The 19,330-nt window shown below is 43.8% G+C and overlaps 2 protein-coding genes across 2 annotated transcripts in view; one reads left to right on the forward strand and one right to left on the reverse strand.

Moving 5' to 3' along the window:
* The window catches only part of LOC128742673 (uncharacterized), a 36,641-nt gene that overhangs the window by 2,181 nt on the left and 15,130 nt on the right, over positions 1 to 19,330 (forward strand). The window lies entirely within an intron of this gene.
* On the reverse strand, positions 229 to 14,220 carry LOC128742672 (uncharacterized). The gene is made up of 5 exons (XM_053839100.1): positions 13,356 to 14,220; positions 2,510 to 2,641; positions 2,239 to 2,435; positions 1,915 to 2,164; positions 229 to 1,832 (listed from the first exon to the last, which is right to left on the reverse strand). Exons 1-5 carry the CDS (start codon positions 14,218 to 14,220, stop codon positions 229 to 231), a joined length of 3,048 nt encoding a protein of 1,015 aa, XP_053695075.1.

A 19,330-nucleotide genomic window follows, 5' to 3' on the forward strand; every position in this document is an offset into this window, starting at 1 on the left:
GTTCCCGGTGAATTTAGCGGTTTTTGATTGTTTTGCCCAATGGTTTGCGGTAGTTTGGGCGATGTCAGGGCTATTTCAGAAATTGCTGTTTTATTCGCTGACGTCGAGTGCAGAACAGAAATAGCCAGCTGTTTGTGCTTTTAAAACTTACTAACAAGCATCTGGTCAAACGCCATTAAGTTACTTCTAACAGCCATCAAATTTGTGCGTCATTTTTGTGGTTTATCGCTATTTAATTGTGTTGTAAATGTTGTCCTCGACGGGACAAGCGACAACAGATGCACAGCGACTTCCGGCTGGGTTTAGGCTTACGGCTTGGCATGAGTCGCTGGAGGGTACATTGATGCGTATGCTGGTAAATCGTTTTTCCGGCTTCACGGCGGGCGATGATTGTTGTACCGTTGCTGTTGTGGTTTGAAAAACAGGTGCTTTCTGCGGTTGGTTAACGTTTGCGGATCCTGGAGGACTGTCGGAACAAATTTCAGCGTATATGCTTTCAGATGGCGTTCGAGGCTCTGTCTCCTGGAATACGATCGAATCTCGGACGCTGCTGTATGGTAAGTCGTCTAGAATATTGAGCTGAGTTCGCAGCGAGCCGTCGGTGGCCAGCTCTTCGTCTCTAGTAAGGCTTTGCAAATCTTCGAATGAGAGGACAATTTCAGAACGCTTTTTCTCGCAAAGTTTGGTCTTGTTTTTGCTATCTTGTGAACGTTGTGGACTGGCCAGATTGAGCAGATGTTGTATACTCGATTGAGATTTACTGTGCTGTTTGGTTTTTACGTGGAACTCAGAATATAGTTTCTGTGTCATGAATGATTGCTGATTGGTGCCGGTTCGAATGGGGAAAAAGAGTGTGTCTTCTGACTCGGACATGACTTCTTCGGATCGCTTCCTCTCGATCAGGTTGATGTTGTTAACAAGATCCGGTTTAGTTTTGTTTCTTACGTCCATACAGCTCCCACTTTGCAGTTCAATGTGCTGCAAGGACAAACACTTTTGAAGTCCACCTTCGGTATCTAACTCCTCGGGATTGTCGTTGACTGTTTCGTCATATCCGATATCAGAATTTGCCTTGTTAGTGCTAACTATACTAATATCCATCTCTCCAAATCTTTCTTGAATCAATCTGGACATGTCCTGATAGCGATCAATGCTTGACCGATTTTTGTCAGAAGCGTCATGTTGTTCTTCGTCTTGCTCCTGACCGCCGCTGGATCGCAATCCTTTGAACCAACGCTTTTTGCTCGGTGTAAAAACTTTCATTTTCTCGCTCATCCCAGATGATAAGGAAACTGGTTGCTGATCTTGCTCGTGTCGCTGTAATGCTAGCTGTTGCTGTTGGCTGCATTCGAGGTTCTCAAGATCATTTTTACTCAAAAATATGATCGAGTCTTCTTTCTCATGACCAGAGGAGGACGAGTGCTGGTTCCGGTCCGAACTACCCCCGAACAGTCGCGTTAGCTTCAGCTTCTTCAGTACTTCACTTTTACCGCTCGAACCGGACGTTGCCAGGTGATTGAGACTGTTGGACGATTGTTGTTGGTGCTGCTGAACGGCGTTGATCATTTGCTGCAGCTCCATCCAATTGGTGTCATTGTCGACTATGCGCGTGAAGTTGTCGCAGTTGAATTGGCAGAATTTCAGCACCGTTTGGATTCCAGTATTCAGGAACATCCGCTGCTCGTTGTCGAAGCCCAGCGAACACTTGGTGAATTTCATCTGCGGTGTGATATGCAGCTTCGTTAGACTCAACGTTGAAGCAAGCTCTTGTTCATCGACAGGGCAGGCAATGATGTAGTTCTCTGCACTTATCTTGGCGATTGTTATGTATTCTGAAAAATTTGGACAAAAATGATTAGCATGAAATATTTTAAATTTTGGCTATAAAGTCTGGCTCTATTATAATCAACTTACCAGGCACGTTGTTTTGGGAACCACCGGTGCTGGTTCCACTCATGCTGGCAATCAGCTTCAAATTTAACGGCAACTTGACCTCGGATTGCATGATAAATCCGACACGGTGAACACACTCTCGGTTGAGCTGCTTCGGTGTTTTACTGTTGCTACTTGGGTGCCCCAGGCTGCTGCTCTTTTGCAGTACCGGTGCCGTGTGCTGCTCGATCTCGTAAAATTTCCCCTTAGCTGACAGTGAAACGTAGTAAATCTGTTTGTGAAAATTTAAATTTGAGATTTAAAAGTCGGGCTTATGCAAAAAAAATTGGATGTGTTTCGGCTTACCTGCCTATTATCACCGAGCAACTGCGCATATTTACCACGTTCTTTTTCGGTGCTGGACACGCTCCCACTCAATGAAGCGGAATCCTTTTGACTAGAGGATGTCTTATGATCTCCGTCCTGAAACACCGCCAGTAAGCGATACACTTGCCCTGCTTTAGCCGTCGCCTTAACGTAGTGAGTTTTTTGGCTGAAATTATCTGTACAAGGTGCAAGAAAAATCGATCATTATGCTTCCTGTTAAGTTTGTTTTATTTTGCCATTGATGGCTTACCATGTGATTCAGTGTAGGCTGAGAGATTTTCCAGAGACAAGAATTTGTAAACGCGTTCCCGTACCAGCTGGACAATGGTTGTATACACAGTCGCCATTTGGGTTCCTTTCTCGCTGAGAAACGAAAAATAACCTGCAAGAAACGATTTATATTGCACTTGTATATCTTCTAATTTGAATACTGTTATGTTACTGTTATACTTGTTACATTATGATAACATTAACTGTACCCGTGTGCGAAGTCCCGCGTTTTGTAGTGTAGATGTATATTACAAAACTTGATAGTACGATTTCATTCAACTATATTACTGAACAAACTCGTATGCAACATTGAGTTGTACTTGGCAGTAAATGGTTGAAACTACAGTTCATTTGCTGGTTGCCACTGTGGCGCTGAGCTTTTCGTTACAGACCGAATTAGGCGCTTGTATTATTTGAAATGTCGGAAATGTCGGGAGTACAACGTGCCCATGCATCACATCTTTATTGGTTTTAATGCAGCATTCGATACAGTCCATCGAGACCAGCTTTGACAGATAATGCACGAACACGGCTTCGGATAAACTGACGCGACTGAACTGAGCTACATTGGATCGAGTGACGTGTTTCGTGCGCGTCTCAGAGACACTCTCAAGTCCCTTTCAGACGCGGCAAGGGCTCAGACAAGAGGACGTCTTTTCCTGCATGCTGTTCAACATCGCTCTTGAGGTGGTGATCCGACTAGCGGAAATCGAAACGAGAGGCACGGTTTTCATTGAGGGGAGCTAACTCCTAGCTTTGCAGATGACTTTGATATCATAACCAGAAACTTTGCGACGGCAGAGGCAATCTACGCCAGACTGAAAGCGGAGTCTAAGAGGAATGGGCTAAAAATAAACGCGTCGAACACCAAATACATGAAAGGAAGATGCTGAAAAGAAACAAATGCGCACTTCCAACGGACGGTAACCTTTGACGGCGATGAACTAGAAGTGGTAGATGAGTTTGTGTATTTGGGATCGCTGGTGATCGCCGACAACAACACTAATAAGGAGATTCAGCAGTGCATTCAAGCGGAAAATCGGACATACTTTGTCCTTTGCATACGCCGCTGTACGAAGCTGACAATGTACAAAACCCTAATCAGACCGAACTACCGTCTTAAAGCTGCGATGCTGCTTAACGAGGACATAAGCGCCCTTGCAGTGTTCGAACGGAACGTTCTGCGGACGACACTTGGCGGAGTGCAGACTGGAAGTGGCGGAGGCGTATGAATCACGAGCTACAAGCACTGCTTGGGGAGATTCCCATCGTACATCTAGCGAATGTCGGTAAGCTACGGTGGGCCGAACAAGTTGTAAGGATACCGGACGACAGTGCGATGAAATTAGCTCTTTTTAACAACCCCAGCGTGCCGGCGTGGAACAGGGGGACTCCATGAGCAAGATGGCTGGATTAGGTCGAGAGTGATTTGCGACTTCTGTTCATGTTGATTGAAGACGATTGCTAGAAACAGCACAAGCCTCCCCGGTTCTATGCTGCTACCGACGACGATGACAACAAAACGATCCGGTGACTTAGCCAAAGAGTTATTGGGTCGGGTGTCTTAGTCTTCTGTGGAGCGGCTCTCTAATTCGCAACGACGATAGAAGAAGAGCTACCTCCTCATACGATGAGGCCCTAATTTTAATTCTACATTTTTTATAACGGTAGTCTTTCCAATAGATAGAGGGAACGGTAGAAATTTGTTTGTTTATTTGTTATTTATTTGTTATTTATTTGTTATTTATTAATTAAATTCATCCGACTGGAGTGTCTTAATGAATATGGCTGGCAAAAGCCACCTTGAAAATCATGGATGACAATTTTCAAGCCGGCACAAAAACCCAGCATCTTTTTGATATAAATAATACATAGATATAACTTACTCACTACAAATAATTCACATTATAGGCAACAGATAACGAAAAATCAAAAATTGAAGTTGTGTGCAGCACTGTTGTAAGATGAAGCAAGGCGACGGATGGGTTCCTGTTGGCCATAGTTTGTGCGATGAGTTTTTAACCATAGCAAACGTTGAGAGCATTATGGACGCAGAGAGCAGTGTCCTCGAATTCCTTACCGATTCTCAGGATTAAACTAAGTTGTCGATTTGCTTTGTTTACGATCATTGAATAGTGTTGCCTAAACGTTAGTTGTGTGTCCAGCACAACTCCGAGATCAGAGATCACATCATAGCGTTCAACCACTATCCCATTAATACGATAGTCCAACATTAAGGGCTGTTTTTTACGATGGAAGCTAATTGCAGTACACTTCGCAATACTTAAACTCATGTAGTTGCGGCAGCACCAGTCAGAAAACAAATTGATCAGCACTTGAAGTCTAGTGCAGTCGTCATAAGAAGTAATAAGCTGATAAATCTTGGTGTCATCCGCATATAATAGTCGTGTGCCGGGTGGTAATAGTTTTGTAATATCGTTCATAAATAGCGAAAACAGTAAGGGTCCCAAAATACTGCCTTGAGGAACTCCAGAATTGTTAGTAAACCAGCTAGGCTGTGATAATCCCAACTTTACAGCAATTTTCCGGTTGCGTAGATATGATTCTAACCAAGCTACCATCGCAACAGAGACTTCTAGTTTATCAAATTTAGCACAAAGTATTCCATGATCCACACGGTCAAATGCAGCCTTCAGGTCGGTATAGATAGCGCCAACCTGAAGGCAGCGGTCCATACCACGTAAGCAAAAAGAAGTGAATTCTAGTAAATTTGTAGTCACAGACCTTCCTGGGAAAAAGCTGTGCTTCCTCTTCCGTCATTGAAAACATTTCAGCGGTGAGCAGGTTTCTAGGAACATGCGTAAGGGCTGTGGTAATATCATCCGATGATGCACACTCACTGTTAGTCGGATTTGCTGCTATCAAAAGCTTCTCTGTGTCGCAGATACACGCTAGAGGGAAGCCCATCCTCTTTTCGTTTCGATTTGATGAACCGCCAAAAGCTTTTTGGGTTCAAACGTAAATTGTGCTCTGTTTTTAGCACGTAATTTCGATAGAGTCTTCTGTTCAACGCTTTGTATGATCTGCTTGCAGAAATGAAACGGCAACGGTTGATAGGATTTCTATTCTTTCGGTAGGCACGAAGAGCAGATTTCCGTGTGCGATTGAGCCGTGTAAGTAACCTGTTGCCCCAAATTGGCTTAGACCGTGGACGAACTCTGGGAATATGCTGTGGAATAAGTTCATGAATTTTAGCAGCAAATCTCGATACAGCTTCGTTCAGATTGTTGCAGCCATTGATTGAGATCCAATCGACTTCTCGTAATGCAATGTTGACTGCATCGTAATCTCCCCGACGAAAATCAAAACAGTTAGAATCAAATTCGTCAATAAAATTAGCTTTGACCGTCCTGTTAAAGCTGACAATCAATGGCGGATGATGAATGTCGATATTACAAAGGGGATCGGGTGCGGTCGTGACGGAACAAGCAGATAAAGCTTGCTGATTCGCAAAAATTAAATCCAGAAGCGTGCCGTTCTGGTTACATACGGGATTAACCTGGTACATGGTGTGAAAATCGATGCTATCTAATAAACGGGAACTGCCGACATTTATCGATGACCGTACAGCGTCAACAAATAGGTAGCCCGCTTGTGGATGCAACGACCAAGATAGTCCAGGACGATTAAAATCGCCGAATAAAAGCAAATCATCATTAAAAGAAATTGAATTAACAACTTTCTCAAGTGATGAGATGTGGTGGCCAATGATTTCAACTTCATTGGGCAGATTTGGTGGTTTATAAAGAGCACCGATTACAATATTTGAATCATTGTTCATTATCGTTACCTATGAATGTTCAATTGATTCATCGATGGCATCGACAAGCAAAGCGGATGATAATAAACGTCGAAGATATTTATAGCATCCAAACAGAGTGGAATAAGACGTGAAGGGGAAACAGCAGAAAATTAGGCAAGGGAGCATCATTGAAACAACGCTTACTAGGTTCCTAGAACGTGCCTCATTACTCAAGCTGGCGGACCCGCGGGTTGGCCCAAGCTATAATGGTAGCCTGTTCTTCATTATAAAGCTCAAGACAACAAATCAAACAAGAGGTTGATCAATTCCACAACACTACGAACGGAGTACATCGCCGCCATCTAGTTAATGCTTTTTTGTGAAAGCAAGATGGCGGCGCGAGAATCGGTCTGCTGAAGAATAATACAGCTGCCGGAATGGACCGACTTCTGGCAGAACTCTACAAAAATGGGCAAGATCCACTAGCAATGGCACTTCGCTGGATAATTTCAAGGACTTGGGAGGAGGAGAAACTACCGGAGGAGTGGATGGAAGGTGCAGTCTGTCCCATCTACAAAAAGTGCGACCGGCTAGATTGCTGTAACTACCGCGGCATTACCAATCCCCAATAGCAAGAGAATTCTTAGGGCAGTATCAGACAGGCCTCTTGGAGGCCCGAGCTACTACGGATCAAATTTTTACTCTCCGACAAATCCTCCAGAAATGTCAATAGTACAACGTGCCCATGCATCCCATTTTTGTGGATTTCAGAGCAGCATACGATACAGTTGAACGCGAACAGCTATGGCCAAAATGTAGCCGTCGTGGACTAATTTTGATAAAGCGCGTAGCTTAAGCGCCACTCCTTTCGGAGGTAAAATCGATTTTACTCGGACGAGACTGCTTTCCTGCAAGTCTAGTTGGAATCCTTTCCAAGAAAAGAATCCAAATCGGTCCGGCTAGGTACACAAGGGGTAAGCCAAAAACGGGTGCAAACACCCTAGAAAGTCAACTTAACGAACTAAATGAGCTTGCCTGCAAGAATTCCAGACATAAAGTTCCTATCACTTAAGTTTTATCATCACACATGCACGAGTAGGGATTTCCGGACAAACTGACGCGGCTGATCAAAGCTACCCTGGATCGAATGATGTGCTACGTGCGCATTTCGGGAACACTCTCGAGTCCTTACGAATCGCGCAAAGGGTTGTGGCAAGGGCATGGAATATTCTGTATGTTATTCAATATCGCTATTTAAGGTGTGATCCTGCGAGCGGGCATCGATACGAGAGGTACGATCTCCAGCAAGAGTAGCCAACTTGTAGCCTTTGCAGACGTCGAAGTCGTCATTACTAGACATCTTGGGACGGCGGAGGTAATCTATGCCAGACTAAAAACGGAGGCTAGGAGGATAGGGTTACAAATCAATGTGTCGAAAACCAAATATATACCATAAGAGCTTCCAGAGAAAGCAACGTTTACCTCCCGCGGGTAGTGACTATTGTCGAGGATTAACTGGAAGTGATTGATGATGGTTACCACCGAGAGTAATATGAGTAATGAGATTCAACAACGTATTCAAGCTGGAAATCGAACCTACTTTTTCATCCGCAAGACGCTCCGATCAAGGAGCTTTCGCGCCCCACACGATGTACAAAACGCTACCGGTCTAGATAGTCCTCTACGGAATTGAGACAGCTACTTTGCTTACGGAAGACATCCGTGCCGTATTTGAACGAAAGGCGTTGCGCACTATTTTTGACGGAGTACAAACGGATAGCGGAGAGCTGCGCAGGCGTATGAATCACAAGTTGCAGGCACTACTTGGAGAGGATCTCATCGTACACCTGGCGAAAATTGGGAGACTATGGTAGTCCGGCCACGTCGCAAGGATGCCGGACGACTGCAGTGAAATCTGTTCTCTTCAAGAACCCCACCGGCACCAGGAATGGAGGGGTTCTACGTGCTAGATGACTCGACTAGGTTCAAGTCGACTTGCCTGTGTCGAGACGCGCAACGAATTGGCGACGAGTAACCCAGGACCTAGTACAATGGAGAGGAAATCTTGATACGGCAAGAATCACCCCGGCTCTCGGCTAGTAAAGTAATATGTAGTAGCTATCCTAATCCAAGTTGCCACATTCTTTGCTGAACCGCATTTGGAGGCAAAAGGAGATACTACCGGCGGAGTGGACGGTAGGTGTGGTTTGTCCCATCTTCAAAAATGGCGATCGACTCGATTGCTGTAATTAACGCTGTAGAGCAATACATGCAATGCAATAAAAATGACTAATATATTTGAATATTCGATTACTTTATCGGACGATTATATTAACAGCAGAAACCGATTTGGTTTTCCCCTATTCATCACTTTGACGGACGCTTCGATTTGGTTTGGTTTCCTTCCACCAGCTCTCCAAAGCGGCGTTAGTGGCTATAAAATAACATAATGCACTTGCAATCAGCTCATTCAACGAACGATCGCACGGACGGACGATCACAGCGATAGTAGCAGTATTGGTTCCCTTCCCGGTTTGATTCACACACCAGCATACAAGCAGCAGTGACGTAGCCAGGATTTTCGTTGGGGGGAAGGCCAAGCCTTTTTTATTAGAGAAGTTTTAAACCTAAGAGGTTCACTCGCCTCTGGAGGGAGGCCAAGTTATTATACCAAAAACCATTTGTTTAAGAATATATTTAATGCTTATTTAAAGACTGCATAGCTTCTGGCACTCTCGCATCGAGCCTACTTTTCTCTCCGCAAGACGCTTCGATCAAGGAGCATACGCCACACAAAGGATCTCTTCGAGATCGGGAGCCGGCACGCAGTTGTCGTTTGTAGACACTCCGAGGTTAACTTCCGTTGCGTCTCCTATTGCTATATCGCCGTTGAGGCTCCACCTGTTTCCACCTCCTTCTGGCGCTTTTTCCTGCTCAGCATCATAGTCAACTCATTCCGCGCTCGTCGATACTTGGCCAAATTCTCTCTCGTGGATATGCTTAGGCAGTTTTTCCAAGCTCTTTTTTTCCTCTCTATCGGTTGTTGGCATTTCCCGCCAAACTAATCATTTCGTTGACGGCTGAGAGTATCGTACTCCATCCGTTTGTCAGGGTCGAAGCATCTAGTTCCATAGAAGAAGGCAGAGCTGCATCTGGCACGCGCGCGAAGTTTTCGGCAACTAGCGGGTTGTCTAGGTGCCGAATGTTTAACTGAGGACGGCGGCTTTGTCGCGAGGTATAAACCGTCGATAGTTTTAAGCGCATATGGACTGCTACATGGTAATGGTCCGAGTCGATATCCGCACCCCGTAGGGAGCGTACGTCGGTGATGTTCGAGAAAAACCGGCCCTCGTTAAGAATATGGTCGATTTGGTTCGAAGTTCGTTGGTCAGGTGATTTCCAGGTGGCTTTGTGGATATTTTTGTTGGAAAAGAAAGTGCTTCTGATCACTAAGTCTCGGGAAGCTGTAAGGTGATGCATCACTGGTCGTTGTCGTTCGTGTCGGTGTGCAGGCTACGGTGGTGTGCAGGCTTCAAGGCCCCCAGGGCAGTAGCAGATTTGGTGCTCCACCCTGGCCAATAGAAGCAGCAGGATTCCAGGAACCAATATGGAGACAAATGATTTCCCGGCGGCGTCGAAAAATCACGACAAATGCGAGATTGCGCCGATCACTGTCTTGTTACGTTGTCTATTCCTAATAGCAATTGGTTTCGTAGAGCAGTATCGGGTGGGCTTTATGGGCCGCACGACTATGCAGTGAAATCTATTTTTTTCAATAACTCTGCCAGCACTAGGCTTAGAGGGGCACAATGTGGTAGATGGCTCGACCAGGTTGAAGACTTGCGTGTCCGTCGTGTGTCGAGAAGCTCAACGAATTGGTGACGAGTAGTCCAGAACTGAGTACAGTGGAGATAGGTTCTTCATACGGCACAAAACGCTCTTTTATGCTGCTAAAGTTGGAGAACGTTTGAGCTAATTGAATATAAAACCGATTATATGACAGGTACAGGCTCAAGCAAAAACAATGTTTTTCTCTTCTTGGACAATCACTTGTTGTTACGGTTCGCGTTCGGAGGTGACCGAAATGATGAATATAGAACACGACCCGTACATTAAACAAATTAAAACTAAACTTTATTGAACAATAACGAGGTACAAATATGTCTCATTCATTCTGTAAAACGGAACAGGAACGTCCTGTTGTCAGCACTGGCTAGCATCTACTGATGACAGCTGTCACTGTGACCAGAGAGCTTGGCCGTAACTATGTTACGAATGTCGACGTCTCCGACAGTAATGATGTAGGGATGTCCACGTCTCCAACATCTCCCCTCTAATTCAGCTGGTAAGGGTTGAACCGTTGCGAAGCCCTTCGTGCACGGGAAGAGCGGCGAGGAACCTGGACAGCTGATTCACTTTCGGTTGCAGACATGAAGTCGGATGACGAACTTGATGACAAAGATCATGTTAACGCTGGAACAACCGGTGCCTCTGCATGCGCTTTTGATGACTGCAAGCTTACTGATGTTGACTGTGCTGACGGATTGACACTAGCAGGAATGCTGGTATTCCAAACATCTAGCAGGATACTGAGCGGTAGCTGCTTAAGTTTCTTTGATGCTGGCTTACTGTGTGTGCAATGACCAACACGTTCCAAAATTTTGCCTGATGTCCAGTGCCATTGATTTTTGATAAAAATTTTGGTGTACACATAATCACCTCTGCTGTACTGACGATTTACTGCAGTGTCACTTTTTGATCGATTAACGGTGGACGAAAATTTTCCAAACCGGTTCTGCATATGATGTCTGCTGGTGATCTTTTTCCTGGAGTAGAACTGTTGTTGCAATATTCACTGATCGGTTCTATCCATAAGGAGAAAGCATCGAGCAAATCATTGCCAAGAAGATGAACTGGTTTCTTCACAACATAAAACTGTCCTTGCTGATGAATATTATTAATGCAGATATCACACTAAAATTTGAACAGGAACTGCAGAGGATCTCCTGTTGCTGTCGTTACTTTTTTCCTAGCAGTCGATGTTGGCGGTCTGCCTATTCTCTCCCACGTTTGTTTTGAAACAATACTGACGTCGGACCCTGTGTCCAACTGAAGCTGCACTTCCACACCGTTGAGCTGCGACTGTACGTATCGACGTTTATTGTTTGCTGCATTCAATGATAGATTTACTGCTTTTGTTTCGTACCTCTCTGGATGCTGGCGTTTACGGTGTGTTGCTTTCCGATTTTGTTTTACATTAGAACAATAACCTTCACGGTGCCCGATGATACCGCACTCTTCGCATTCATGACTTTTGTAACTGCAATCCTTGACGAAGTGCATTGCGCCGCAATACCAACAAGGCGTAGCTGGTATGTTTTCGGCACTGCTGCCAGAATGTACTGAAGGTTTTGACGGACGATTTGAGAACTGCTGTTTCCGACCGATATACTGAACTGTTGACGTCGGTGTTGATTCTATCATTGCCGTGTCCCGTTTTGAACACATCAACCGTTGGCAGTCTTCCGAAAAATGTTCCAGGGTATTGTTGTTGTGCTCTGGACAGTAGTGGAATTCCTTCATGTTATTCGCCAGTGAATTGAGAATTATCTCAGGGTTTGATAGAATTTGGGCATGTATGGACGACATAACGTTCCTGAAGAATTCCTGTTGCTGGTGCATTAACTGCTGCTGTTGCTGTTGCATGAAGATCAGCTCCTGCTGCATCAATTGCTGGAAGAACTGGGCGAACGGTGCATCTGGAAATTGCTGTCCGGGTGGAATTGCACCATTCTGCTGCATTGTGGGATGCTTTTGACCTACTGTTGCTTGAAATAGACCTTGCTGCTGAGTAACTCCCGGTGGTTGCTGCTGCTGTTTGGGGTTATGTCCTGATGAACCCGCTTAATTGTCCACGTGGGTGAGGGAATTTTGCCTGATGAGTAAATTCCGCGTTTCACTACTCGTCGCCACTGTTACGTTCGCGTCGCCACTGTTACGGTTCGCGTTCGGAGGTGACCGAAATGATGAATATAGAACACGACCCGTACATTAAACAAATTAAAACTAAACTTTATTGAACAATAACGAGGTACAAATATGTCTCATTCATTCTGTAAAACGGAACAGGAACGTCCTGTTGTCAGCACTGGCTAGCATCAACTGATGACAGCTGTCACTGTGACCAGAGAGCTTGGCCGTAACTATGTTACGAATGTCGACGTCTCCGACAGTAATGATGTAGGGATGTCCACGTCTCCAACACTTGTGACGGCGATGAACGTGAAACGATGCTGCCGATAACAACACGAGTTAGGAGATTCAACAACACATTCAAGCTGAACATCGGGCTTTATATACTCCCCGCAGAGCTATCGGAATAGGGAGCACATGCCGTCGCAGGAAGCTAACGATGTACAAAACGCTAGTTAGAACGGTAGATCTAGGGCGACTTTGCTTATGGCGAAACACGAATGAAAGCTGGCGAACTATTTTTGACAGAATACATACGGAAAGAGGACGAACAAACGAAACCGCGAGCTGAAGACATGAAGAAGTATCTATTGTACACCTTGCGAAAGTCGGGAGGTTACGGAGGGTCAGCCACGTCGTAAGTTTACCGGACGACAGCGTTGTTGTTGCAAAATCTGTTCTATTGAAAGAGCTCATCGCCATCGGTACCAATAATAGAGGGGCCCAACGAACTAATTCGCTTAAAAAAGTTGAAATCTACTTGCAAGTTTCGGGACGCCCAACGAATTGTCCTCTATCTTTGGAACCGCTGGCGATGAGTTCTTTCAATAGAACAGATTCCGCAACAACAACGCTGTCGTCCGGTAAACTTACATTCTTCTGCTTCCGGGATGTACAAAATGACTGTTCTATAATGAAAACGAAACAGTCATTTCTGTAGTTTTGTAAAAATTATCTGATCTTCTTCACTAATCAGCAAAATTTCAGATTTTTTTTCCAATTTTCCAGTACATTATCTACAGCTAATTGAAGAACTTTCAATTCGGTAATACATCTATTAATAAAACGCGAAAAAAACAATTTCACTTACCGGGATAATCCTGTGGTATTTTATATCCCTTTTTCCGATTGGTGCCGGCCTTCGAATTGAATGCATGGTAAATTTTGTAATTGCGCATAAATCGATAGAGCAGAAACAGTTCCCCGTTGGAGGGACTCGGAAAGGATGGTTTCTTTTTCTTCTTACGCTCCGACGTGCTAGTCGATTCGGCCGAGCTGGACGAGGTCATGGTTTGATCTCCGGAACTGCTACCATCGTTCGATGTGTAGGATAGACGCACCACCCGAGGGAGGGAAAATTTTTCCAGAAACTGTTCGGCGAACAGGGGCTCGTTGGTGGAGTCGTTGCTGAGTTTGGAACCTTTGCTTTCACCGGTGGAGCAGTCACCGCCGGACGAAAGGGAATTCAGCTTGTATCGTTGTCGTTGTCGGAGTAAGGCCGCATTTTCCAGTTCGTTCCTCCTGGCTAGGCGGGCATTTTCGAATTCAGCTACCGAGAACATGTTGGCACTAGTGTCGTGCGAATTGAATCGCCTGAGTTTGGGTTTGTGCCCGTCGCGACCCGACGAGGATACGATCGCTAGTGGCAGATTGGTCTGTGAGTTGAAGGTGGAAGCTATCGAATTGCTTCCTAGCAGATTGTTACCTAAGGGTGGATTGTTGCTGCTGGTAAAGTTCATGTTATGGCCGATTTTCGCTAGGAAAAACATTGGATTTTGTCTAAATTTTCCTTTTTTGCTGAGTTGCTGCTGTTTTTGCTGTTGCTGCTGCTGCTGTTGCGGGGTTGGTTTTGGCATATGCGGACTGGACTCGATTAGCCAATTAGCCAAATGCCGCTGCCGCTCGAATTCGAGACTGGCCCTCTGCATATCGGCCAGTTTGAGTGCGTCCGCCATGGTCAGATCTGCAAGGGGAGAAAAACAAAATAAAACATTAAATTATTACGCTCGAAGAAAAACGGTAGCTTCGGTTAACACTACAAGTAGCGACTGCGTTGTTTGAAAACATTGTACGTCTAAATTACTCAATATTCAATGGAGAACTGAAAGTCCGTGCTGCATTCAGGGGCATTTTTTCACTTTCTCTTCATATATAGCCGATGCACTTTTTCTAATAATTATCTCCGATATGCGAATACATACTTTACTGCAATGCTGATTATTTTTCTCTAATTATTTAGGGCAGTCGCGTGTACTAAAACTTAGGTCAGTATAAATATACTGATAACGTCGTAACATTTCATAACTATTTTTTTAATAGGAAAATATTACAAAGGGACGCATGTTGTAATAAAAGAAATACTATCTTTCATTATAATATGCATTCCTTTGTCAACAAGACAAACACAAACAATAATTGTGAAATTCGAAACATCTGAAAGCATGTTTGCATGCTTTTACGAAAAGTAACGAAATTCTTTTTTTTCAAAACAATTTGAGTACAATGTGGAAGACTTGCAGATCTGTTTCACACTTGCACCGACATAGTTATATGATGCAGAAATATGGTTGGTACCATTGAAAGAGGAACTGATTTGCTGTTTGCAAGAGAGTGTTTTATGACTCATCTATTGCTGGCGCCTAAGGCGTCCCGCGTTTAACCCATTACAACCGGAAAGGATGTGAAATTTCATACGTAACTTATTAACATTTTTGAAGTTGAATATATATTATCGAATGTCTATTAAGTAATTAACCTAGCTTTATGGTTTTTATGAAACGAGGTCTTCTAGGTCTTTTTTGGTTTCCTCTTTTATCTTTAGCATAATGTCATAGATATAGAAATATTATAAGCTCAACAATTTTTAGTTTGGCTGGGATATAATGGGTTAATAAGCGATGATTGCTGCCTTAAGTGAGCGCTAACGCTAGCAGCAAGGCACATAGAAGTACGAACATGCATCACGCCAACACTTGGGACTAGATATATGTTGCGTTTTCGTTGCAGTTGCTGTAATTGAAAATGTTACACACCATATCTATATGTGGAAATTGAAATGCTATAGAAAATAGACCTTTCTGGCTTTTGACACCTGACAAATGAAGATGACTTCTTTAACTCACCTAGTCACCCTAGATTTGCCATGCCTCATACCATTAACACCTAGTTATAAATTATTTTCGAGCTTATCCTAGTAGAATTTCCTCTATTCTGATTGAACATCTAGTTGGTTTTTAAATATTTGAACACGTGTAAAACGAAACGTCAACTTGCATTCTAATTTTTGGAACCTTCTCTTGAACATAGAATATTAAATAAACTTTGCTCCACATAGAATTCGGCTGCACCAAATTCCCGGTGGGTACTTTTTCTTGTCACATGGAGCTCTGTATACTCCGTATCCGTCCACGGCTGGCCTCGCCAAATTCTTCGACGGACCTGTAGTCCGATACTGCTAAGTATTAACATTCCGTTCTATCAGTAAGCACGTCAAACCCGAAAATTGCAGGGGCAACGTTACGGCGGACTGATAGTTGCTCTTATTCTGCGAGTCACATGACTCAATACGACAATTGTCACTTAGGTGACTCGCCACGGCGAGTCGAGTCACCTAAGTGACAATCGTGTCACCTAGGTAAGAAACCCTTGTCACCTAAGTGACATGGCGAGTCACCTAGGTGACAATTGTCACCTGATTCGCGGTGACTGCAACATAGTCACGTCACTCGCCTCGCAGAATAAGGGTAAGTGTGTCTAGAATCACGATTTGGCAGCGACTGGCGTAGCAGGGCAGCCGGAACGGATCTCTCCATGGAAGGCGTTGAAGGGCAAAGCGCAGAAGAACGGCACAAATCTCCGCTGTACAGCTTCGATTTTGTTAACTCCATTGTGATAGTAAGAATTTCGGAGGATTAAACGCACCAATGTGGAGCGTAAGCATCTGACGCATCTGAGCAACGCACAGTGCTTGAATGTCGAATATTCAATATAATATTAAAGGAAATTGTCTACTTATCACCAAATAACCTCTCCAGTGCCGATTGAGGGTGGCGCATACCAACTTGCTTGAATTATCGCCGCACCCTCCTCGCAACATCTTCTAGGTCAGTTTTGCTTCACTTCACTACTCCAAAACTGAAGATCAATAGGGAAGTGGCAGGTATTCAGTGTTCATATCTTGTTCCCCGCGTTGAGGAGACTTCCCCAAGCAACCAAAAGTTTGGATTTCACTTAAGCAACGAACACGGAAGTTCATATTTGGTTCAAATTTAGTTCCGCAGGACTTTCTTGCTGAACAACATGATACTACATTTCCAAACCGAGCTTGATTCTTAATAAAGAACCGTTAATATTTGTAGCAACTTGAAAGTTCGTCATGCGACTTAAAAGTTCAGCATGCGACTTGAAGGTTCAACATGCGACTTGAAAGTTCAGTATGGGACTTGAAAGTTTAACATGCGGTTTGGAAGTTTAAAATTGAAGCGAAACTTTGACGCATACACTGAAACAGCGTTTTGATTAAATAGTTAAATTTATATTCCTTTATTAAAACAAAAAATTGATTTTTCTAAAACAATAAAATGAAATGGTTTGTTTTATGCCTGCGGTAAAGCGAGTGGTGGTTGCATTGGTATGGGTTGTGGCTGAACGGTGTGGCGGTTGGTCGTAGTGGAGCGACTGGTGGTTCCAGCTTTGCAATTACTGGAGACAGAGGCAGACCTGCACTACCCAGAACCAGCATGTTGTGAAAGCTCACGGGATTCTGGTTAACCTTTTTCATTATTCTAGGTTTTCGATCTAAGCTTATCATTAATAACCAAAACAAATGGTTTAGTTAATTTTGAGATTTTTTTTTGACATTATCAAAGTTTATTTTTGAGGGCTGGGCAGCGTTCTATACAGCGACCTAAGTAAACTTTTTGCGAACTTTCTAGTTCTGCTTGAAAGTTGCTTAGCATTCCTACTTGAAACTTGAAAGTACGGTTAGTTCCTTAAAAATTAAGCTGAATGGAATTCTATTCATGATAATTTGGGTAGCTGATTAAGCTAAAAACTCCACTTTTATCGAAACTTTTGTTTGCGTCGGTCAGGACTCAGGTCACTCGACATAAAAATTTATCCAACAGCTCTATCATGATTTTGGAGCGGCAAATACTGGTTACTACCTGAAACCTAGGTATTTGTACGATTCACCGCGAACCATGTCTCTAAATAGCTCCCCGTGGTAAACTTCGTAGCTATCACAATTTGTCAAGCGCCCTGGCTGAAGCTGTACCGATCGGCGTTTATCAAGCCCAAATTCGTAACTGTAACTAGTCGTTTTGTTGATTCAGAATTCAGAATTTGTTGATTCACTCACTACAAGAGATATTATATACATCTCCAACACCTTAATCAGGAACGTGCAGGTATGGAGCCGTATGCCTTCTCGTATTCAATGTATGCCATTCCAAGATTCTTTTAGTTGTGCACCACTTATCCAATAATGACTCCATCAATGATAGCCTGATCTTTGCAGCTATGGGTATTCTTTTCGCATCCTTTTTGTTCCTACGTCAAGATGTTTTCAGTGCTCATAGTGAGATGAGAAAAGTGGAGCCTCTGGTGGCAATTCTCATGAGGCTCAGGTAGAGCACAAGCTGAAAGCGAAGAGTGGCGGAGGCGTATGAATCGCGAACTATAGAAACTGCTTGAAGATATCCCCATCGTACATCTGACAAAAGGATGTAGGTTACGGTGGACCGAACAAGTTGTAAAGATGTCCCATGATAGTGCGACGATAACAGTTCTCTTCAACAACCTTACCGGTACCAGGAATAGAGAGACTCAACCTGCAAGACCAGCTCGAAAGTGATTTGCGACTTCTGAGACAATTGGGAAATTGGAGTTGGCCCTAAACTGTGTTATTTCTCCACTGTTCGATAAACCACTACTGAGGTTCACGCCTTTCTCCGTCGTAAAGGGTGTCTAACGTCAAATTGCATCGCGGAGAAAACTGTGTAGAAAATTACCCATTTGGTATTTACTCTTAAAAATTTGGGTAGAAGTAGTTTAGCGTGTATTGTTTACACTGTATTTTTATCGCTGTCAGTTTTTCGGAAATTAGAAAAATGTCGACCAACATTTGAAAAAAGCGGATAAGCCAACTGTCAAACAGAACGAGTGAGAGTTCATTTTCCTATGCTGCTCCAAGCAAAAACTAACCCTTGCTCGGTCTGTTTGATGTTTGGCTTATTTGCCCTTTTCTAATATTGGTCGACAAATGGCGTCACTCGAAAAGCTATGTCGTGAATTGTGATTTTGCACAAGCACCTGGAAAATCCCCAACTCTCTCATCGGGACATTGGAAAACAACTCGGAATCGTGCAGTCAACAATGAGTCGTGTGATTATACGTTACTAGGAAACTCTGAACAGCGAACGGAAGGAAAAATGCGGTCAGAATGGATGTTCTATTAGTGATCAGGATCACAATCGCGCCGTGAAAACGTTTCAGCGGAATTCCAATTCTTCGGTCAAGGATGTGGTCAAATTGTTGAATCTATCCAAGTTTTTTTTCAGAAAGCAAAGAACCTAGAGGGACTGCATACGTACAAAGTGCAAAAGGTTTTAAATGGATCAGTTTAGGTAGCTTTTGCTCATGCTTGCCGCTTGATGGATACTAAAGCGCAACGTGCCATATTTAGAGTAAACTTTAAGGCTGATACAGATTACCCGTCATAATTACCATACGTTCCGTTGCTGTTGACGGTTGCTGACGGTTAATCTGAACCGGTCTTTGTGGGTGGACCAATCAGATTGCAAGGCAGTTTGACAGTCGTTCACAGACGGTCGTCGAGTGTGTTTGACAGAACATATCTGTGGTGGAGCAATCTGTGAGATTTTTCAGCTTTTTTAATGATCCATTGTGACACGCGGCAAAATACGGTGGGAAAGTCATGGCCCCGGAAACTGTACTCCCAGATGCTGACGAAGCCTCATTGTCTCATTATGGATGATGAGGCTTACGTCAAGGCGGACTTCCGGCAGCTTCAGGGGCTATTTTTCTTCACCGCCCAGCATAAGT

Source organism: Sabethes cyaneus, chromosome 3, assembly GCF_943734655.1.
Source record: "Sabethes cyaneus chromosome 3, idSabCyanKW18_F2, whole genome shotgun sequence".
Classification (NCBI taxonomy): domain Eukaryota; kingdom Metazoa; phylum Arthropoda; class Insecta; order Diptera; family Culicidae; genus Sabethes; species Sabethes cyaneus.